This window comes from Schistocerca gregaria, chromosome 11, assembly GCF_023897955.1.
Source record: "Schistocerca gregaria isolate iqSchGreg1 chromosome 11, iqSchGreg1.2, whole genome shotgun sequence".
Classification (NCBI taxonomy): Eukaryota; Metazoa; Arthropoda; class Insecta; order Orthoptera; family Acrididae; genus Schistocerca; species Schistocerca gregaria.
Window position 1 is genome coordinate 65750543 of NC_064930.1, and position 24513 is coordinate 65775055.

Below are 24513 nucleotides of genomic sequence, written 5' to 3' on the forward strand. Positions count from 1 at the left end.
AAAATGAGGATAATGGCATGTAGTCGAATTAAGTCGGGTGATGCAGAGGGTATTAAATTAGGAAATGAGACAAAGTAGTAAACGAGTTTTCCTATTTGGGGAGCAAAATAACTGATGATGGCCGAAATAGAGAGGATATAAAATGTAGACTGGCAATGGCAAGGAAAGCGTTTCTGAAGAAGAGAAATTTGTTAACATCGAGTATTGATTCAAGTGTCAGGAAGTCGTTTCTGATAGTATTTGTATGGAGTGTAGCCATGTATGGAAGTGAAACATGGACGATAAATAGTTTGGACAAGAAGAAAATAGAAGCTTTCAAAATGTGGTGCTACAGAAGAATGCTGAAGATTAGATGGGTAGATAACATAACTAATGAGGAGGTGTTGAATAGGTTTGGGGAGAAGTTTGTGGCACAACTTGACATGAAGAAGGGATCGATTGGTAGGACATATTCTGAGGCATCAAGGGATCACGAATTTAGTATTGGAGGGCAGCGTGGAGGGTAAAAATCGTAGAGGGTAGATGGTTGAAATGGCTCTGAGCACTATGGGACTTAACATCTATGGTCATCAGTCCCCTAGAACTTAGAACTACTTAAACCCAACTAACCTAAGGACATCACACACATTCATGCCCGAGGCAGGATTCAAACCTGCGACCGTAGCAGTCGCGCGGTGCCAGATTGAGCGCCTGAACCGCTAGACCACCGCGGCCGGCTCCTACGTATCCACATATTTACAGAGAGTTCCCACATATTATATGAAACGGAAATGGTGATCAACTCTTTTTCGATTTCTTTAGGATCATCTTCCTACGGATGAATATGTATGTTATGTGCTGTGAGTGGAGCTGTATTTTATTTTTATTCCGTTTTCCAGTGGTGTGAGGCGCAGCCAGCGTGCGGCCGCCTGAGGTTGGCAGACCTGCTGGTGAAGCCAATGCAGCGCCTCACCAGATACTCTCTGCTGCTCAGGGCGGTTCTCCGGCACACTGACGACGAGCACCATGCCACCGCCCTGGCCCGGATGGTGAGTACTGCGAAAGGTGGTCGAGGAAATCCAGAAATGGGGCCTCAAACATGTCTATGCTGTACTCATGTTGGATGGCGCACACCTCGGCAGAGTCATGGTCCAGATAATACTCGAGCTTTTGATGTTGGTGTCCTTGCCCAGGTGTCACACAAACACCACGCCACCACGCTGGCCTGACTGGTGAGTACTGTGAGAGGTGATTGGGGGTGGCTCAAAATACATGTCTGCTGTGTATATGTTGGATGGTGCATGTCTAGGCAGAGTCATGATCTGTATAAACCTGAAGTTCTCGATTCAGGGTGGTTCCTCTGGCAAAGAGCACCACAGCACAGGTCTGACATGGATGGCAAGTACTGAGGGGCCTGAAGACATACAAAGGAGAGGGGAGGGAAATATGTCCTAGTAGCTTTGTGCTGCAGCAGCAAAATGGGGGCTCCAGTGGTCTTGTTGGTCAGGTGCCGACAGACCTCCAGTGCAGGTGTAATGAGCCAGCCAGCTCCATGGAATGTCAGGTGTGCAATATGCAACCACCAGGACACGGACCCAGAACTCATTCTAGATGCCCAGAGACCAGATGAACTCAGCCTAGAGGTGACCCCCTTTCAATGGCCCCAGCATGAGCCCTATAAGCAATGCATCTAGCAGTGCACCATAGACCAGCCCTACGTGATGATGATGCTAGTTTTGATCAAACCAGCTGGCCTACGTGGTGGGATTGTCGACTGGCACAGAATACGTCTCGGTGCAGGTGTTAGTTGAAGATAAGGTACCAGTAGGGTACAACTGATGTACATGTATAGTTGCTTGACCCGCATTTTTTGTGGCAGGGCATGCCTTCTTTTCATGTAGTTGACCTAGATGCCTCAGTGTTGGACCACTTCATGAGCTAATTCAGCTCACCATTGCAGCCCTGGCCACAGCTTGTGAAGTCTATAGCGAGGTTTTTATTCAAACATATAATAAAATTAAACAAATGTGGTGTCTGTTCTTTTGGACATATCTGCAAGAACCGACACCATGCAGAATCCGCAGCTGTGATATATATATATCATGTAAATTGAAGATAGAGGGGGGGGAGAAAGGAAAGGAATTATGGATGACAGCTGCATCAGATCTTTGCACAGAATCAGTAGTGACGAATTAAAATGTATACCAGACCAGGATTCAAACCCAGGATCTCCTGCTTATAGGCAGTTGCGTTAGCCATTTTGAACCAGAGTACATCACAACTGGATGGACTACCTCGACACACCCCTCGGCGAACCCACATTCCTACCCAGCTGCGGATTCCACGTGGCGTCTGACACCGTGCATTCACATAACTGATTTGCCTTGATGGGCAATGATTCAACCACCTTCAATATGGATTAAGTCCAACCTCCTGTGGGACCCTCAAAGTAGTGAGCATGAAGGACATTGATGGGGACGGCAGATAGATGGGAATGTGGGTTGGACAAGAGGCATGTCGAGATGGTCCGTGCAACTGCGATAAACAATGTGTCCCAGATGCCACATTGGTTAAATGCACTGCCTAGCAAGCAGGAGATTCCTGGTTCAAGTCCCCATTTGGCAAGTGGTTCAAGTCCCCATTTGGCAAGTGGTTCAAGTCCCCATTTGGCACCCATTTTCATTCGTCGCCACTGGTGTAGTTGGCATCAATGATTCCTTTCCTTTCCTTTCTTCTCCGCTACCTAGAATTTGCATAACAAAATCTTTAAAATCAAAGCATTCTAACGGTTTTGATGAAATAGCAGTATCATCAAAGTTAGTTAAAGGTGTTCTTGTGAGATTAGTAAAATTTTAATAATTTGTGCAGCCAGTTTTTATCTTTGAAACATGTACTGACAGGCTGAAATATTCCTTTTGAAGGAACTGTATAAAGTAATGCCATCAAATTTCACACATTTCCCTTTTCCAAGCACTCTCAAAAAGTTGTTTTTTTAAATAATGCATACAGAGCTTTTTAACCATCTGACAATGAATAACACAGAACCTCCAAGACACAGTCTGGATGGATTTTTGAAGAGTTCCAATATTGACAAGTCTATTTACACATGTTGTGGTAACGTACATAGTTCATTAGATAACCAGTTACAATCTGCAGGCATTTTCTGTGACTTGTCAAAGACATTTGGCTGTGTGAGCCACAACGTCCTTTTAAGTAAAATAGAATGCTGTTATGTCATTGACAATGCCTCTAATGCAAGATATATCTTGCAAGCAGAAAAGATAGTACGTCAATATGAGAGACCACTGAATTAAGCTCTCAGTCATCATCAGATTGGGATCATCAGATTGGGAAGTAGTTCCGTGTGGTGTCCCACTGCATTTTCTTGCATACCTTAATGATCCCTCTTCATGTACATTGACAGACAGAATTTGTTTTGTTGGCAGATGATATGAGTATTGCAATTAACAGCAAGTGGATCATAGTTTTATAAAGGATCAGTAGTGACATTTCCTTGTAGATAAATAAGTGTTTTATAGCTACCTCAGTCTCATTAAACTTTGAAGAAAGTCATACCTTGCCGTTTAGAACATGAAGAGATCTACAAGTATTGACAAGAGCAGGTAGGAGAGCTTAACACTGTTAAATTTGTAGGACTACAACTTGATAAAAAACTCAATTTGAAGGAGCATCCCATGGAACTGCTGAAATGTCGGAACAAATATTTATTTGCAGTGCAAATGTTATCAGACATAATTCTGAACTTTTTGTATGTCTAACCTTTTGACTAGAGGTCTTGGGGACCACAGCCGTTTACTATTGTACGAAAATGAAACGCCTACTGCCATCCTTATGATCTTATTTATTTTTTAGCGACTAGTTTCAGCAATTCAATGCGCCATCTTCAGCCGTATTTGATGCTGAAGGGGTTGACACAATCCCTATATATACGAAATCAGTGTCCAGTTGGCAGTTGATGGTTGGAGTGCTGATATCAAAATTTACAGACAGTCTGTGCAACCAGTTATGATATATATATATATATATATATATATATATATATATATATATATATATATATATATATATATATAGGGATTGTGTCAACCCCTTCATCTTCAACCATGGCCAGAAGTTAGCGCATTGAAGTGCCAAAACTAGCAGCTAACAAATAAATAAGTTCATAAGGACAGCTGTATGTGTTTCATTTTCTTATAGCTCTAAACCCTCCAGCTGAACAGGTCTCTGTAATCCCAACACTACCGAACTCAGCCATTAGGCATCACTGGATGCAGAGGGGCAATTGGTCAGCACACTGACCTCCCAGCCGTTGTCAGTTTTTGTGAGTGGAGCTGCTATTTCTCAGTCAGCCCCTCAGTTTGCCTCACAAGAGCTGAGTACACCCCACTCGCCAACAGCACTTGGCAGACCCAGACAGTCACCCATCCAAGTGCTAGCTATGTCCGACAGCATCTAACTTCGGTGGTGTGAAGCAAACCAGTGTCACCAGTGTGGCAAGGCCGTTGGCTTATCAGACATAGATGATATAAAAATAAAACTCTGACATACATTGTTTACTTCAACAAGTTTGTTTGTGTGGCCATCCTCCGCAGCAACCATATAAAATACTTGTTTACTTACAAAACAGTTGTTTACTTTCATTGCTTAATGGCGTTTTGGACTAAGTATTCAAGTGAGACAAAAATTATCAGCATGTGGTGTGCGTTATTTGTGCTCTGAATTCATGGACAATAGCCTAATGCTTCTGAATACATATTTCATTCCTCAATGAAGTTTGTCGTAAATAATGTGTCCCTTTTTCCAACAAGGAGCTCAGTTCACAAAATCAGTACTAGGAAAAAGAACAGACTGAATTAATGTTTGAACGGCGCTTGTTATAGTCCAAAAAAAAAATGGTCCACCATTTAGGAGGGGACATATTCGGTAACTTGCCAACAATGAAAAGGTTAGCTACAAATGAAGTTCAGTTTAAGAGGACCCTGAAAGACTTATTTGTGGCCAGCTCCTTCTAATCCACTGACGAATTTCTAAACAAAGCAGTTGATGTATTTTATGTATAATTATTACTGTTACTTTATCTTTTCAGTGCCATATACTGTAAAAAAATCTAATGTCCTTCTTCAGCAGGGATCTCCTCAATATAGAGGGTGTTTCACAATTAGTGTCACACACAATTCTAGAGGTGGCAGAGGGGACCTAAGAGATAAAAAAAAGGTTCAAATGCCTCTGAGCACTATGGAACTTAACTACTGAAGTCATTAGTCCCCTAGAACTGAGAACTACTTAAACCTAATGAACCTAAGGACATCACACACATCCATGCCCGAGGCAGGATTCGAACCTGCGACAGTAGTGGTCGCGCGGTTCCAGACTGAAGCGCCTAGAACCGCTCGGTCACCCCGGCCGGCTTAGTAGATAAAGTTTCACATACATACCCATGTCGGTAAACATCATCCAGTGACGCTACAGGGCGTGAAAGATATCGGCGCCGGCGCGTGTAAATGTATGTATCTAGGGGATGATTCCATGATGATGTTACAAACCTCCAAGGATAATTGTACCAATTTGAGGTAAGGTTCTTGGTTTGGAAACGAAAGAGTAGAAATTTATAAGCAATAAACCGGTCTGATACCTCTGACTGTGGAATACATGTACCGGTACTGTTGTTTCTGAGAAGGTAGGGAAGGCAACTTTAAGAGGTGTATGAGCCAAAAAAGAAAAAAAATGTCTGGTAAACATGGGCTGTAAAACGCATACCTAAGGGGCTACAAGCTCTTGTGCATCTTTGCTACTGGGTGAGACACATCTCCTCTACTGCACAATTCTCCTACCTCTTGAGGTATGCATCTTAGCGCCCATGTTTGCGATACAGTTTTTCTTGTTTTGCTCCATACTACCACTTCTGAAAGTTGCCTGCCCTACAGCCTTAGCAACAGTATTACCGGTACATACATTCCACTGTCATAGATATCAGAACATTTTTCACTTATAACTTCCGAATCGTACGTTTATGTACAGGGGACGTTAACTCAAACTGAAACACTTATTCGTCTCCATAGTCCTAGAAAACTTGTAACATCATCACGGAATCACTATATATAAACCAGAAGACTTATAAACTCATTATATCTTAATCAAAAAGTTTCAGTTAAAGTGAGAGGAGAAAGTACAAACTGTGTCAGGCTAGGAAAACGAGTAAGGCAAGCATGCTGTCTATCACCTACTCTTTTCAACCTCTACTTGGAAAATATGATTGACCAATGCTCATTAGATGACAAAGGAGTAATCGTTCAAAGGGCTCTGAGCACTATGGGACTTAACATCTGAGGTCATCAGTCCCCTAGAACTTAGAACTGCTGAAACGTAACTAACCTAAGGACATCACACACATCCATGCCCCAGGCAGGATTCGAACCTGCGACCGTAGCAGTCGCACGGTTCCTGACTGCGCGCCTAGAACCGCGAGACCACCGCGACCGGCGACAAAGGAGTAGAAATTGGAGGAAGAAGAGTAGGGTGTTTGAGGTTTGCTGATGACATGGTCCTTTTAGCCACAGGGGAAAAAGAATTACAATATTTGGTGGACACCATTGCAACTAACGGAAAAAAATATGGAATGAAAATTAGCACAAATAAAACAAAAGTATTGGCACTAGGAGGAAATAAGGAAATAAAAATTATGCTGAATGGAGAAATACTAGAACAGGTGCAAAATTTTTAAGTATCTTGGAAGCAGGATAGACACAGACTGGAAGTGCACCACAGAAATTAAAACAAGGATAGCAATGGCAAAAGAGGCGTTTTATAAGAAAAGGAGAATTTTCTGGAGCCGTCTGGACAGAGAACTCAGGAAGAGACTCGTAAAATGTCTTGTATGGAGTCTTCTTCTATTGTTTGTTGTTGTTGTTGTTGTCTTCAGTCCTGAGACTGGTTTGATGCAGCTCTCCATGCTACTCTATCCTGTGCAAGCTGCTTCATCTCCCAGTACCTACTGCAACCTACATCCTTCTGAATCTGTTTAGTGTACTCATCTCTCGGTCTCCCTCTACGATTTTTACCCTCCACGCTGCCCTCCAATGCTAAATTTGTGATCCCTTGATGCCTCAAAACATGTCCTACCAACCGATCCCTTCTTCTAGTCAAGTTGTGCCACAAACTTCTCTTCTCCCCAATCCTATTCAATACCTCCTCATTAGTTACGTGATCTATCCACCTTATCTTCAGTATTCTTCTGTAGCACCACATTTCGAAAGCTTCTATTCTCTTCTTGTCCAAACTAGTTATCGTCCATGTTTCACTTCCATACATGGCTACACTCCAAACAAATACTTTCAGAAACGACTTCCTGACACTTGAATCAATACTCGATGTTAACAAATTTCTCTTCTTCAGAAACGCTTTCCTTGCCTTTGCCAGTCTACATTTTATATCCTCTCTACTTCGACCATCATCAGTTATTTTACTTCCTAAATAGTAAAACTCCTTTACTACTTGAAGTGTCTCATTTCCTAATGTAATTCCCTCAGCATCACCGGATTTAATTTGACTACATTCCATTATCCTCGTTTTGCTTTTGTTGATGTTCATCTTATATCCTCCTTTCAAGACACTGTCCATTCCGTTCAACTGCTCTTCCAAGTCCTTTGCCGTCTCTGACAGAATTACAATGTCATCGGCGAACCTCAAAGTTTTTACTTCGTCTCCATGAATTTTAATACCTACTCCAAATTTTTCTTTTGTTTCCTTTACTGCTTGCTCAATATACAGATTGAATAACATCGGGGAGAGGCTACAACCCTGTCTCACTCCTTTCCCAGCCACTGCTTCCCTTTCATGTCCCTCGACTCTTATAACTGCCACCTGGTTTCTGTACAAATTGTAAATAGCCTTTCGCTCTCTGTACTTTACCCCTGCCACCTTCAGAATTTGAAAGAGAGTATTCCAGTCAACATTGTCAAAAGCTTTCTCTAAGTTTACAAATGCTAGAAACGTAGGTTTGCCTTTTCTTAATCTTTCTTCTAAGATAAGTCGTACTCTTTTGAGATCTGCACATGGCGGAGGATGGAAAGATTAAGTTGGATGGACAGAGTAAAAAATGGAGAGGTACTGAGAAGAGTGGGAGAGAAAAGACAGTTACTAGATGTAATAAAGAGAAGGAAAAGAAATTGGACTGGGTATATATTAAGAAAGAATGACGGGCTGATAAAAACTGTTTTAGAAGGTTATGTAGAAAGGAAAAGGAAGCGAGGAAGGAAGAGATTCCAGATACTGGATGACGATGACATGATGGACGGTACAACATACAGCAGCCTTAAGAAGGAAGCAATGTATCGCAGAAAATGGAGAGGCAAAGGACCTGATAATATATATATATATATATATATATATATATATATATATATATATATATATATATATATATATATTACTGCCAACTTCTTACTTTCATCTGAAGCGCCAAAGAAAGTGATATAGGCATGCGTATTCAAATACAGAGCTATGTAAACAGGCAGAATATCGCGCTGCGGTCGGCAACGCCTATATAAGACAATGAGTGTCTGGCGCAATTCTTAGAACAGCTACTTTTGCTACAACGGCAGTTTATCAAGATTTAAGTGATGTTATTGTCGGCGCACGAGAGATGGGACACTGCATTTCTGAGGTAGTGATGAAATGGGGATTTTCCTGCACGACCATTTCACGAGTGTACCGTGAATATCAGGAATCAGGTAAAACATCAAATTTCCGACATCGCTGCGGCGGCAAAAAGATCCTGCAAGAACGGGACCAACGACGGCTGAAGAGAATCTATCCACGTGACAGAAGTGCAACCCTTCCGCAAATTGCTGCTGATTTCAATGCTGGGCCATCAACAAGTGTCAGTGTGCGAAACATCACTGATATGGGCTTTAGGAGCCGAATGTCCACTTGTGTACCTTTGATGACTGCACGACACAAAGCTTTAAGCCTCGTCTGCGCCCGCCAACACAGACATTGGCCTGTTGGTGACTGGAAACATGTTCCTGGTTGGACGAGTCTAGTTTCAAGTTGTATCGAGCGGATGGATGGGTACAGGTATGGAGACAACCTCATGAATGCACGGATCTTTGAATGCCAACAGGGGGCTGTTCAAGCTGGTGGAAGCTCTGAAATGGTATGGGGCGTGTGCAGTTGGAGAGATATGGGACCCCTGATACTTGTAGTTACGCCTCTGACAGCTGTTACGTACGTAAGGAAGCTGTCTGATCACCTGCATCCATTCATGTTCAGTGTCGATTCCGATGGACTTGGGCAATTCCAGCAGGACAATGCGACACCCCACACTTCCAGACCTGCTACAGAATGGCTCCAGGAACGCTATTCTCAGTTTAAACGCTTCCGCTGGCCACCAAGCTACCCAGAGATAACATTATAGAGCATATCTGGCATGCCTTGTAACATTATAGAGCATATCTGGCATGCCTTGCAACGTGCTGTTCAGAAGAGATCTCGCGCCCCTCCTACTCTTAGGGATTTATGGACAGCCGTGCAGGATTCATGCTGTCAACTCCCTCCAGCACTACCTGAGACATTAGTCGAGTCCATGACACGTCATGTTGCAGCACTTCTGCATGCTCATGGGAGACCTACACAACTGCTCATGTGAGACCTACACAATTTTAAGGAGGTGTACCAGTTTCTTTCAGTATATATATATATATATATATATATATATATATATATATATATCGTATGAGCGTATACACATGTAAGGGTATGGAGACATGGAGACAACCTTGCGAACCCTTGGACCCAGTATGTGAGCAGGGGACTGTTCAAGCTGGTGGAAGCTCCGCAATGGTGTGGGGTGAGTGCAGTTGGAGTGATATGGGACCCCTGATACGTCTAGGTACGAGTGTGATAGGTTACACGTAAGTAAGCACTCTGTCTGATCACCTGCATCCATTCATGTCCATTGTGGATTCCGACAGACTCGGCCAATTCCAGTAGGACAATGCGACACCCCACACATCCAGAACTGCTACAGAGTGGCTCAAGGAAGACTCTTCTGAGTTTAAACACTTCCGATGGCCACCAAACTCCCCAGATATAGCATTATAGAGCATATGTGAGGTACCTTGCAACGTGATGTCCAGAAGAGGTCTCCAGCCCCTCGTACTCACGGATTTTTGGACATCCCTTCAGGATTCATGGTGTCAATTCGCTCCAGCTCTACTTCAGACATTAATCGAGTCCACGCCAACTCGGGTTGGGTCACTTCTATGTGCCCACGGAGACCCTACACGATATTAGGCAGGCGTACCTATTTCTTTCGCTCTTCTGTGGGTGTATATATATATATATATATATATATATATATATATATATATATATATGTGTGTGTGTGTGTGTGTGTGTGTGTGTGTGTGTGTGTGTGTATACAGACGCCGACACTATAAGTTAGACACTCTTTAGCATCGTTGGATGTCGTTCCCTGGCATGGATTCCCCTGTAAAACTTGATCTATAAAGTTTCTTCTGCAGCCTCGAGAAGTGTGCAACATGAATTGTGAAATACCCTGTAAATCCATGGAATAATGTATTATTTGGTCTCATCTATTGTAACCATCCAAAGTTTTCACCGCCTGTGCCATGCCAGATCTCATTGAAATGATGGAAAGTAACTGCTTGCACTATGGAGAACATTAAAAATTTAAATTCTCTTTCTTTTCCAGATAACGAGTGTTGACGAGTTCGTCAACAATGTGAATTCCTCACTGAAGACGAAACAGGACAACGAGAAGCTGAAGGCCCTCATAGCGAGGATCGAATCCTACGACGTTGTGGTGAGTGATGACTGCTTCACCAAACCCTCCACTTCTCCTGCTCAATCCGGACCCTAATTTCTCTGCAATCTCTAGAATTGCAACGCAGCTAGCTCTTTATTCGCACGAGGTAATGGCCGCTATCGACAGGGGATCTCAAGTTGATTCCGTACTTCTAGATTTCCGGAAAGCTTTTGACACCGTTCCTCACAAGCGACTTCTAATCAAGCTGCGGAGCTATGGGGTATCGTCTCAGTTGTGCGACTGGATTCGTGATTTCCTGTCAGGAAGGTCGCAGTTCGTAGTAATAGACGGCAAATCGTCGAGTAAAACTGAAGTGATATCAGGTGTTCCCCAGGGAAGCGTCCTGGGACCTCTGCTGTTCCTGATCTATATAAATGACCTGGGTGACAATCTGAGCTGTTCTCTTAGGTTGTTCGCAGATGATGCTGTAATTTACCGTCTAGTAAAGTCATCCGAAGACCAGTATCAGTTGCAAAGCGATTTAGAAAAGATTGCTGTACGGTGTGGCAGGTGGTTCCAAAAGAAATCCGTTGGAATTCGATTACTCGATAAATAGCACAATTCTCAAGGCTGTCAATTCAACTAAGAACCTAAGTGTTAAAATTACGAACAACTTCGGTTGGAAAGACCGCACAGATAATATTGTGGGGAAGGCGAGCCAAAGGTTGCGTTTCATTGGCAGGACACTTAGAAGATGCAGCAAGTCCATTAAAGAGACAGCTTACACTACACTCGTTCGTCCTCTGTTAGAATATTGCTGCGCGGTGTGGGATCCTTACCAGGTGGGATTGACGGAGGACATCGAAACGGTGCAAAAAAGAGCAGATCGTTTTGTATTATCACGTAATAGGGGAGAGAGTGTGGCAGATATGATACGCGAGTTGGAATGGAAGTCATTAAAGCAAAGACGTGTTTAGGCGCGGCGAGATCTATTTTCGTAATTTCAGTCACCAACTTTCTCTTCCGAATGCGAAAATATTTTGTTGAGCCCAACCTACATAGGTAGGAATGATCATCAAAATAAAATAAGAGAAATCAGAGCTCGAACAGAAAGGTTTAGGTGTTCGTTTTTCCCGCTCGCTGTTCGGGAGTGGAATAGTAGAGAGATAGTATGATTGTGGTTCGATGAACCCTCTGCGAAGCACTTAAATGTGAATTCCACAGTAATCATGTAGATGTAGATGTAGAAATTGGCTCTGAGCAAGAAATTTGTCAACTTGCGTCGTCTCCCAGCGAGTGTGCGAATAGGATCCATGTAAAGTTCTTCCTTCTAAAGATATTCACATTCCGATGACAGTGGAAAATGCAGTACAGTCGCTGCCACTTTCTGATATGATACTATAGCCCGATTCACGAACGATGGCGGGTCGTGCATCTCTAGACACGGAAGGGGATTGCATTGTTGCTGGTTCCAAGAGACGGTTGCCGTAAGCGCACACACGCTTTAAAAAAGCGTGCAAACTGCAGATTATGTCTCTGGCTTGCTTGTGTACAGAATTTGTCACTTACGACAGCCTTGAGTAGTGACAACCAACAATCAATTGAATAAACATTCACTAAATACCTGTAGTCTGCGTACTGTAAGCCCTTCGGTACACACACCATCAGATTATTTGACTTGGCGCTATAACGAAGTAGGCGAGTGTCAGCAATATGTCTCGTGGTCTTATCGTTGCGTGTTTATCTTCTGCCGTTAGGTCGGACGATAGAAATGCCACTTGCACGCTTAGAGTAGCAGGTTTACAGTGACCAACTCTAAACAGAACTTGATTAATTTTCACACACATTTATTAAAATAATATAAAGCATAGATATTACGTAACTTGATTCGGGATGCTGTTTATAATTGACAGTCTGAAGTTCCTTTGGTCTTGGTATGTTAATCTTATTCTCACATATCTCTGATACTTGACAAAGTGTCTATACATTTATCTTCTTGGCTATGTACAGGAATATGATAATCTTCTTAGGTGCAGACTGAAACTTGAGTATAGACTGGTACAGACTAATGCAGACTGATACGGACTAATGCAGACTGGTACAGACAGGTTCAGACAAGTTTAGACTGACTAATCGGAGGTATGTACACTCGTTATAATACCTCGTGCATTCAAGTATCACTGCACGAGTGTGATCCGCGAGGAGAAAAGGTTCTACGTTAGCAGCAATCTCATTGCCTGCTTTACATATTAATACGTGAATCGGCGGAAGCAGAATTTGGTCCGTCTCTAAGGCAGCGCCATCTTGTAGTGCGAAGACGGACGAGCGCTGCGCCGGCGCTGTTGTGCTTAGCGGGGCGCGCTCTGGTGGGAAAGTTGTGTACGCGTTGACTACGCGGAACTATGTACACAACAATACCTCTCTGCGATCACGGTTAATGCCCGCATTGGCTACCATGGATAAAGAGGAGTCTTCGATACGAGTCGCTGGCTTTGACGAGTGACATGAGAAACGTGCAACGAACGTCGGAAATACAATGCCTAATGTGACGTCGTAGCAAAGTTGTTTTCTTCGTTGTAACAGACAGAAACAGTGAGTAAAGAAAACAGTGTCGCAAAACAAACACTTCGCATTACGAATAGTGTAATGAAAGAAATAGTTTTTAGAGCGAAAAAGTAATCGAATAGGCCCTGTCGTAAAAACACAGTCTACTGCTTCAATGGACCTCAGTACGGCAAATATGAAGTGGATATATACCCACATCATATTTGCGCCAGTTAGCCAAGAGTGCTAATGCACTGCTTCTTGGATACGGATAGGCGCGTCGGCCCCGGATCGAATCCATTCGTCGGATTAAGGACAATGGCCAGTGTGCCCGCCAGCCTGGATGTTGTTTTTGAGCGGTTTTCCACATCCCACTATGTGAATACCGAGCTGGTCCCCATGTCCCACTTCAGTTTCACGGTTCACAGACATCAGAACACATTTGCACTTTTCTATGGAATACGCTAGTCGCAGACAGTCGGGGTACACTAATTCCATCCCAGGGTATACTGGGTGGTGGCAGGAAGGGTATCTGCCGCCCCCCATATATATATATATATATATATATATATATATATATATATATATATATATATATATATATACCAAAGGATCATGTCATTACGAATTTGCAAATTCTGTCGATGAACTGTTGGACATTAAATCGAATCACAAACAAGAACTATAACCACATTTATCTGTTGAAAACGCCAGAAAGTACCAAAGTAAGAAATACACATTAATGTTCTCAGAATACAGCCCACGTAACTGAAAAAACAAATTGTGTTACTGAAAGAAAGAGTCACCGCCGTCATACAAAATAGTGAACAACAAATACACTTATAGGCTCAGCTACTTTTCCAAAGTCTGCTGCTATTGATAATGGATCCCTTGATTTTCGGAAATAATATTTGCTTCACAAATAACCGTATCTCATACATTTCGCAGTTTGCGAGTAGCATATATGATAAATAGTTCCTCGTACATCGAGTCATATTCGGGACTAAATCAAACAAGCGTCATAATGAACAAACTGAGAATGGAAAATCGTTAGTATGCTGTCAGACAATGACAAAACCCATTCGTAAATAATATGAGCTGCAGTTTACTACGAATAAATCGTAACTGACCCACATAGTCCAAATATTCGGCAATTTCGTAAATACAGGTAGGATATTGTGAAGAGCATCGTGTATCACGATGTAAAATGTAGGTCAATCAGGCGCTGTGCGTTAACTTAGGTATTCGCTTCCTTCAACACCTCAACGAAATTTGCACATTACATCTAATGGAGATCTCTTGCTGTACACGAGGTGAGTCTCCTAACACATGTAGTTGTGTTGGCTTTAACGAAAAAATTGTTGCATTTCAACCTGCTCTAGTACTCGGGCTTCGCTACAGATCAGTCTTCCACCATAGAAATCTTTTCGCCTGTCACATTCGTTGGCTTTGCCAACTCACAACCGAACTCTTGCATTCCAGCCTAACCTGGACCTCATTCTATGCTACAGATCAGTGTTTCACCACAGAAATCGTATCTGCTGTCCGATTCTTTGGCTTTGGTACCTCACAACCAAACTGTTGCATTCCAGCCTAACCTAGAACTCGGGCTATGGTACAGATAATTGTGTCATCCCAGGAAGCTTTTCCAAATTCTTTGGTTTCGCCAATTCACAACCGAACTGTTTGCTTTTCCAGTCTAATCTAGAACTCGGTCTATGCCACAAATCAATGTCTAACTACAGAAAGCTTGTCAACTGTCACCTTCGTTGGCTTTGCGAACACACAAACAAAGTGTTGCATTCCAACCTAACCTATAGCTCGGGCCGTTATACAGATCAGTGGGACATCACAGAAATCTTATCCGATGTCAAATGGTTCAAATGGCTCTGAGCACTATGGGACTTGACATCTTAGGTCATCAGTGCCCTAACCTTAGAACTACTTAAACCTAACCAACCTAAGGACATCACACACACCCAAGGCAAGATTCGAACCTGCGACCGTAGCAGCCGCGTGGTTCCGTACTGAAGCGCCTAGAACCGCTCGGCCACCGCGGCCGGCTATCCGATGTCAGATTTGGTGGCTTTGCTAACTCACAACCAAAGTGTTGCATACCATCTAACCTAGACCTCAGGTTATGCTGCAGATCAGATGTCACTATACACACCTTTTCCACTGAAAGTCTATGCTATGGATCAGTGTGTCTCCCCAGAATTCTTATCTGCTGTCAGTTTTGTTTGCTTCGCTTACTCCCAAACAAAGTGTTGCGTACCAGCCTAACACAGGCCGCAGTTTACGTTACACATCAGTGTGTCAGCACGGAAACCTTTCCAACTGTAAGATTCGTTGGCTTTGCCAACTCATGTCCATATCGTCACATTCCATCCTAACCTAGACCTCTGGCTAAACCAACCCATTATAGTGACATTTTTAAGCTTCTCTATTGACTCGCGAGCCAAACACTCTCTCGGAAATTCGGAACTTCTTGAATAATTCCAAAGAATACGTCTCTCTTTTTCACTTCACCTCCTTCTCGACATGTACTCAGTTGCTATTTACAAATTCGCTAACACCAGCACCAACAATTGGCAACATCAGCACATAATGCAAGAACCACTACACAGCACGCCAGTGTTAGAAAAAAAAAACTAGTATAGAAATGAAAATTACGGTATCAGGGTACGCACCACTGTTTATCAATACAGATTAATATCCCTAACAGGTTGATATCGAAGAAATCAAGTCTGAACTATAAAAAAAAAAAAAAAACTCAATAATTCAAATCCAAAGATATAACAAAATTAATGAAATAAAACTAACTGCAAAAATTAAAATAAAAAAAAACAAAAATGTACCTCCATCCCAAAGCAGCAACTAAACTCTCTTTCTTTGGCACATCCATCCTCGCCACACCTTCCAAAAATACCTCAAACAAGCACTGATTTTGTGGGACATTCTTCCTCCAGACATGCTCATCTAAATGGCTCTGTAGTACTGAAATTTTCCTTTTCTCTGGCCCAGTAATAGTTTTTATTGACACCCCCCCCCCCTCCCCCCGCCATACCCCTTCAGTTGTGTCTGTACATGCCACGGTTTTTTTTACCCTCAATTCAACGGATTGATTCACAGCCAAATACATGCCCCCAATTTCGTCTAATCCCTTACAAGTAGCCCATCCATCTGACATGATTGACCCATCTCTATTATTTGTACCAAGTGAAACATTGTAAAAGTTCTCCTATCTTCGATCACATTAAAAATTATGTTTGGAGAAGAGTGATTTCCTAAAACAACTGCTCCGCCCCCCCTCTATCACTTTCTTTCATTCTTTCTTTGTTTCTTTTTTTTGCAATTGCGATTTTTCAATTTGTATAGTAGCCCCAGCCCACCAACTATTTTGCCCCTTCTCTTAACAAAATCCGAACAAATTTCCCAGCAAAACGAATGCCAGTCTATAACAGATTCTGTCTCATGAGCAACAAGCCAAATAGATCTTAAACAACAAAAAAAATGAAAAAGTAAAAAAAATACTATTCATAGGAAGTCTTGATTTCACATACCACGTCCTTCTAGGAACAGACCTCTACACAAGATCTTTTGCACAGCGCCACGTATACAAATTACCCGTGTGTTTCCTCAAACTTTGCCCAATGTCATCTACTTGCCACAAACACTACACTTACAACAGCGAGCATTTAAATTGTACTGTCTGGCAAAACTGATGACATTCGTTGCTACGCCCGATTCATAAGCTCATTTCGCAATAGTGAAACGAAAGTGAGGAATATGTTGTTCCCCGTTCCTACTACTCTCCACAGCTTCAAAATCAGGAGCAGAACATGGCCCCACAATTGCCTCCATATTTTCGTGATGCCAGTAATAACTGAAAAGAAGTTACAGATCCAGCGCAAAGATGAACAAATTACTTCCTGTATAAACCAACGAGATTACGATCGATAAGGCGTAAGGCGACGCAGAAATTCAATTCAAAATGTGCACCAGAACGCGACGTCATAGCAGCTATTACGTCACATGTCAACGTGTACGGCTAGTTTCGAACATTCCTCTAGAACCGGCTACGACATTTAGAACAGAACGCTAAAAATACTGCCGAACGCCCATCGTTTGTCGGAGAATGACTGACGTAGGTTCAAAGTGGTTCAAATGGCTCTGAGCACATGGGACTCAACTGGTGTGGTCATCAGTCGCCTAGAACTTAGAACCACTTAAACCTAGCTAACCTAGGGACATCACACACATCCATGCCCGAGGCAGGATTCGAACCTGCGACCGCAGCGGTCGCGCGGTTCCAGATGTAGCGCCTAGAACCGCTCGGCCACTGCGGCCGGCCGTGACGTAGGTGCGTAGAGCAAGCCTAAACTCGACCACCATCGTTCGTGACTCCAATTATACACTCCTGGAAATTGAAATAAGAACACCGTGAATTCATTGTCCTAGGAAGGGGAAACTTTATTGACACATTCCTGGGGTCAGATACATCACATGATCACACTGACAGAACCACAGGCACATAGACACAGGCAACAGAGCATGCACAATGTCGGCACTAGTACAGTGTATATCCACCTTTCGCAGCAATGCAGGCTGCTATTCTCCCATGGAGACGATCGTAGAGATGCTGGATGTAGTCCTGTGGAACGGCTTGCCATGCCATTTCCACCTGGCGCCTCAGTTGGACCAGCGTTCGTGCTGGACGTGCTTACCACGTGAGACGACGCTTCATCCAGTCCCAAACATGCTCAATGGGGGACAGATCCGGAGATCTTGCTGGCCAGGGTAGTTGACTTACACCTTCTAGAGCACGTTGGGTGGCACGGGATACATGCGGACGTGCATTGTCCTGTTGGAACAGCAAGTTCCCTTGCCGGTCTAGGAATGGTAAAACAATGGGTTCGATGACGGTTTGGATGTACCGTGCACTATTCAGTGTCCCCTTGACGATCACCAAAGGTGTACGGCCAGTGTAGGAGATCGCTCCCCACACCATGATGCCGGGTGTTGGCCCTGTGTGCCTCGGTCGTATGCAGTCCTGATTGTGGCGCTCACCTGCACGGCGCCAAACACGCATACGACCATCATTGGCACCGAGGCAGAAGCGACTCTCATCACTGAAGACGACACGTCTCCATTCGTCCCTCCATTCACGCCTGTCGCGACACCACTGGAGGCGGGCTGCACGATGTTGGGGCGTGAGCGGAAGACGGCCTAACGGTGTGCGGGACCGTAGCCCAGCTTCATGGAGACGGTTGCGAATGGTCCTCGCCGATACCCCAGGAGCAACAGTGTCCCTAATTTGCTGGGAAGTGGCGGTGCGGTCCCCTACGGCACTGCGTAGGATCCTACGGTCTTGGCGTGCATCCGTGCGTCGCTGCGGTCCGGTCCCAGGTCGACGGGCACGTGCACCTTCCGCCGACCACTGGCGACAACATCGATGTACTGTGGAGACCTCACGCCCCACGTGTTGAGCAATTCGGCGGTACGTCCACCCAGCCTCCCGTATGCCCACTATACGCCCTCGCTCAAAGTCCGTCAACTGCACATATGGTTCACGTCCATGCTGTCGCGGCATGATACCAGTGTTAAAGACTGCGATGGAGCTCCGTATGCCACGGCAAACTGGCTGACACTGACGGCGGCGGTGCAAAAATGCTGCGCAGCTAGCGCCATTCGACGGCCAACACCGCGGTTCCTGGTGTGTCCGCTGTGCCGTGCGTGTGATTATTGCTTGTACAGCCCTCTCGCAGTGTCCGGAGCAAGTATGGTGGGTCTGACACACTGGTGTCAATGTGTTCTTTTTTCCATTTCCAGGAGTGTAATACAGGATGAGTCAAAAAGGACTTGACAACTTTTGGGATGATATACACTGAAGGGCCAAAGAAAGTGGTACAACTGCCTAATATCGTGTAGGGTCTCCGCGAGCATACAGTAATGCCGCAATACGACGTGGCATCTGCTCGACTCATGTAGTGCTGGAGGGAAGTGACACCAGGAATCCTGCAGGGCTGTCCATAAATCCATAACAATAGTACGGGGTGGAGATGTCTTCTGAACAGCACATTGCACGGCATCCCAGATATGCTCAACAATGTTCGCGTCTGGGGAGTCTGGTGGCCAGCGGAAGGGTACTCACTCCTGGAGCATCTCTGTATTAATTCCAGACGTGCTGGGTGTCGCATTGTCCTGCTGGAATTGCCTAAGTCCGCCGGAATGTACAATGGACACGAATGGATGCAGGTGACCAGACAGGATTCTTACGTATGTCTCACCTACCAGAGTCGTATCCAGACGTATCAGGGGCCCCATATCACTCCAACTGGACACGTATTACAGAGCCTTCACCAGCTTGATCAGTCCCCTGCTGACACACAGGGTCCATAGATTCACGAGGTTGTGTCCATACCCATACACATCCATCCACTTGATACAATTTGAAGCGAGACTCGTTCGATCGGGCAACTTGTTTCCAGTCATCAACAGTCCTATGTCAGTGTTGATGGGCCCAGGTGGGGCGTAAAGCTTTGTGTGATGCAGTCATCAACAGTACACGACTGGAGTCTCGTCTCTGAAAGCCCATGTCGATGATGTTTCGTTGAATGGTTCACACGCTGACACTTGCTGATTGCCCAGCACTGAAATCTGCAGCATGTATCTGCAGGATGTATCAAGTGGATGGACGTGTATCGGTATGGAGACAACCTCGTGAATCTGTGGACCCTGCATGTCAGCAGAGGACTGTTCAAGCCGGTGGACGCTCTCTAATGGTGTGGGCCGTATACAGTTGAACTGAAATCCAGTGGAAGACTCTGCAGGAATTGACGCATGATGCAGGGAATGGCAATTCAATCTCAATGTATAAAAGTGTAATGTGCTGCGAATACCTAGAAAGATAGATCCCTTATCATATAGCTACAATATCGCAGGTCATCAACTGGAAGCAGTTAATTCCATAAATTATCTGAGAGTAGGCATTAGGAGTGATTTAAAATGGAGTGACCATATAAAGTTGATCGTCGGTAAAGCAGATTCCAGACTGAGATTCATTGGAAGTATCCTAAAGAAATGCAATCCAAAAGCAAAGGAAGTAGGTTACAGTACGCTTGTTCGCCCACTGCTTGAATACTGCTCAGCAGTGTGGGATCCGTACCAGATAGGGTTGATAGAAGAGATAGGGAAGATCCAACGGAGACCAGCGCGCTTCGTTACAGGATCATTAAGTAATCGCGAAAGCGTTACGGAGATGATAGATAAACTCCAGTGGAAGACTCTGCTGGAGAGACGCACAGTAGCTCGGTACGGGCTTTTGTTGAAATTTCGAGAACATACCTTCACCGAAGAGTCAAGCAGTATATTGCTCCCTAAAACGTATGTCTCGCGAAGAGACCGTGAGGATAAAACCAGAGAGATTAGAGCCCACACAGAGGCATACCGACAATCCTATTTTCCACGAACGATACGAGACTGGAATAGAAGGGAGAACCGCTAGAGGTACTCAGGGTACCCTCCGCCACATACAGGTGGCTTGCGGAGTATGGATGTACACTCCTGGAAATGGAAAAAAGAACACATTGACACCGGTGTGTCAGACCCACCATACTTGCTCCGGACACTGCGAGAGGGCTGTACAAGAAATGATCACACGCACGGCACAGCGGACACACCAGGAACCGCGGTGTTGGCCGTCGAATGGCGCTAGCTGTGCAGCATTTGTGCACCGCCGCCGTCAGTGTCAGCCAGTTTGCCGTGGCATACGGAGCTCCATCGCAGTCTTTAACACTGGTAGCATGCCGCGACAGTGTGGACGTGAACCGTATGTGCAGTTGACGGACTTTGAGTGAGGGCGTATAGTGGGCATGCGGGAGGCCGGGTGGACTTACCGCCGAATTGCTCAACACGTGGGGCGTGAGGTCTCCACAGTACATCGATGTTGTCGCCAGTGTTCGGCGGAAGGTGCACGTGCCCGTCGACCTGGGACCGGACCGCAGCGACGCACGGATGCACGCCAAGACCGTAGGATCCTACGCAGTGCCGTAGGGGACCGCACCTCCACTTCCCAGCAAATTAGGGACACTGTTGCTCCTGGGGTATCGGCGAGGACCATTCGCAACCGTCTCCATGAATCTGGGCTACGGTCCCGCACACCGTTAGGCCATCTTCCGCTCACGCCCCAACATCGTGCAGCCCGCCTCCAGTGGTGTCGCGACAGGCGTGAATGGAGGGACGAATGGAGACGTGTCGTCTTCAGCGATGAGAGTCGCTTCTGCCTTGGTGCCAATGATGGTCGTATGCGTGTTTGGCGCCGTGCAGGTGAGCGCCACAATCAGGACTGCATACGACCGAGGCACACAGGGCCAACACCCGGCATCATGGTGTGGGGAGCGATCTCCTACACTGGCCGTACACCTCTGGTGATCGTCGACAGGACACTGAATAGTGCACGGTACATCCAAACCGTCATCGAACCCATCGTTCTACCATTCCTAGACCGGCAAGGGAACTTGCTGTTCCAACAGGACAATGCACGTCCGCATGTATCCCGTGCCACCCAATGTGCTCTAGAAGGTGTAAGTCAACTACCCTGGCCAGCAAGATCTCCGGATCTGTCCCCCATTGAGCATGTTTGGGACTGGATGAGGCGTCGTCTCACATGGTCTGCACGTCCAGCACGAACGCTGGTCCAACTGAGGCGCCAGGTGGAAATGGCATGGCAAGCCGTTCCACAGGACTACATCCAGCATCTCTACGATCGTCTCCATGGGAGAATAGCAGCCTGCATTGCTGCGAAAGGTGGATATACACTGTACTAGTGTCGACATTGTGCATGCTCTGTTTCCTGTGTCTATGTGCCTGTGGTTCTGTCAGTGTGATCATGTGATCTATCTGACCCCAGGAATGTGTCAATAAAGTTTCCCCTTCCTGGGACAATGAATTCACGGTGTTCTTATTTCAATTTCCAGGAGTGTAGATGTAGAATTCGGGGAGTTTTTGTGTCACGTTGAACGATTCTCTTCAGTTGTCGTTAGTTCCGTTATTTCAGAAACTTATTCTGGTCGCCGCAATGTCGGAGATTTGGTGTTTTACATGATTACTGATATTCACGGTTCACTCGTGAAATGGTCGCATGGGGAAATCCTCACTTCATGGCTACCACGGAGATGCTGTGCCCTATCATCTTGATAACCCATCATTGTAGCAGCAACCATTCTAACCACTGCACCAGACACTTGCTGTCTTACATAGGCACTGCCGCTCGCAGCACTGTATTCTGCGTGTTTCCGTATCTGTATCTGAATACGCATGCCTATACCAGTTTCTTTGGCGCTTCAGCGTCTAAATTGACTGAGATAACTTAAGACCCGGTAGATGTGTAATTTTCTAGCAAACCGCTTCAAGTTTCACATAAAAATCTCCAGCTTCATTTTGGTTCAATGTGACTACCGTTTGTGATTTGGCGGACATCCCACTGGTAATCAGTTTCTTGCCACACTCGTTGCAGCAAATCTGCCCTAACTTGTGCGATGGCAGCTATAGATAAGCTGGAAACCAATAATGGTAAAGTGGCAGACAAATTTCTTCCATATCTCTGTAAGCTGGTTTTTCGGACGCAAGTTTCCCTACCTCAAATTGTTGAATGGAGCGTTCTCTATGGCCTATTACATTTTTGCAGATTACGCTGTCGTTTATCGACTAACAAAGTCGACAGAAGATCAAAACAAACTGCAAAACGATTTAGAAGAAATATCGGAATGGTGCGAAAAGTGGCAGTTGACCCTAAATAACGAAAAGTGTGAGGTTTATCCACATGAGTGCTTAAAGGAACTCCTTAAACTTTGGTTACGCGATAAATCAGTCGAAACTAAAAGGCGTAAATTCAACTAAATACCTAGGTATTACAATTACGAACAACTTACATTGGAAGGAACACACAGAACATGTTGTGGGGACAGCTAACCAAAGACTGCGTTTTATTGGCAGGACACTTAGAAAATGTAACAGACCTACCAAAGAGACTGCCTACACAACGCTTGTCCGTCCTCTTTTAGAATACTGCTGCGCGGTGTGGGACCCTTATCAGGTAGTACTGACGGAGTACATCAAAAATGTTCGAAGAAAGGCAGCACGTTTTGTATTATCGCGAAATATGGGAGAGAGTCTCACAGAAATGATACAGGACATCATTAAAAGAAAGGCGTTTTTCGTTGCGACGGAATCTTTTCACGAAACTCCAATCACGAACTTTCTCCTCTGAATGCGAAAATATTTTGTTGACACAGACCTACATAGGGGGGAATGAACACCAAGATAAAATAAAGGAAATGAGAGCTCGTACGGAAAGATATAGGTGTTCATTCTTTTCGCGCGCTATACGAGATTGGAATAATAGAGAATTGTGAAGGTGGTTCGATGAACCCTCTGCCAGGCACTTAAACGTGATTTGCAGAGTATCCATGTAGATGTAGATGTAGATGCACACTCTTATGGAAACACTCTCTATAACTCCAAAGTTGCAAAGTATTTTTTGACTCACCCTGTAGAAATGACGAACTTCACAGTCTCTTATTCTGACATGCAGACCTTATTCCTGTAACCTTTTGTCAACTTTTCATGCTTTCACGAGTGTCTCTACATCAAATCTTTCACTAATATTTACTTCACTTCATGTTGTGCCATTAACTTAATAGTGGTGTCATATGAAGGGCTTATTTCAATGTAAGAGTCCATTACCTCCACTGTTCTGCCTATAATGCTTCTGAAATTAATGAGCCAAAGAAACTGAAAGAAAGGTACATTTCTAGCAAGACGCCATATGCTTGATATATTAAAAAAACTAGAAACCCGCCTCGACTACGAAAAAAGCACCTAGCGTTTACTTAGGCTTCGGCGTAGATAACTACACCTTCTTCAGAACAATAAAACCCACAAGTGCCTAAGAAGAACTTTGTCAATGCACTTGTGGGTTTTATTGTTCTGAAGAAGGTGAAGTTATCTACACCGAAGCATAGGTAAACACTAGGTGCTTTTTTCGCAGTCGAGGCGGGTTTCTAGTTTTTCAATATATTAAACAACGACTGCTGACGCGCTGCAATGTTGATGGTTCCATATGCTTGAATATTTCTGGTATCTCAACTGCAGATTTTTCAGCGCCCATTTAACTTTAGGACTCTGTTTCTCAATATGAA

The 24513-nt window shown here is 44.5% G+C and overlaps 1 protein-coding gene across 1 annotated transcript in view; it reads left to right on the forward strand.

Moving 5' to 3' along the window:
- LOC126295469 (pleckstrin homology domain-containing family G member 5) overlaps positions 1-24513 on the forward strand; it is a 1663439-nt gene that overhangs the window by 1567123 nt on the left and 71803 nt on the right. The window contains exons 16-17 of the mRNA XM_049988005.1: positions 879-1028; positions 10715-10825. Of these exons, the coding sequence (XP_049843962.1) occupies positions 879-1028; positions 10715-10825 (261 nt within the window). The remainder of the gene's footprint in view (positions 1-878; positions 1029-10714; positions 10826-24513) is intronic.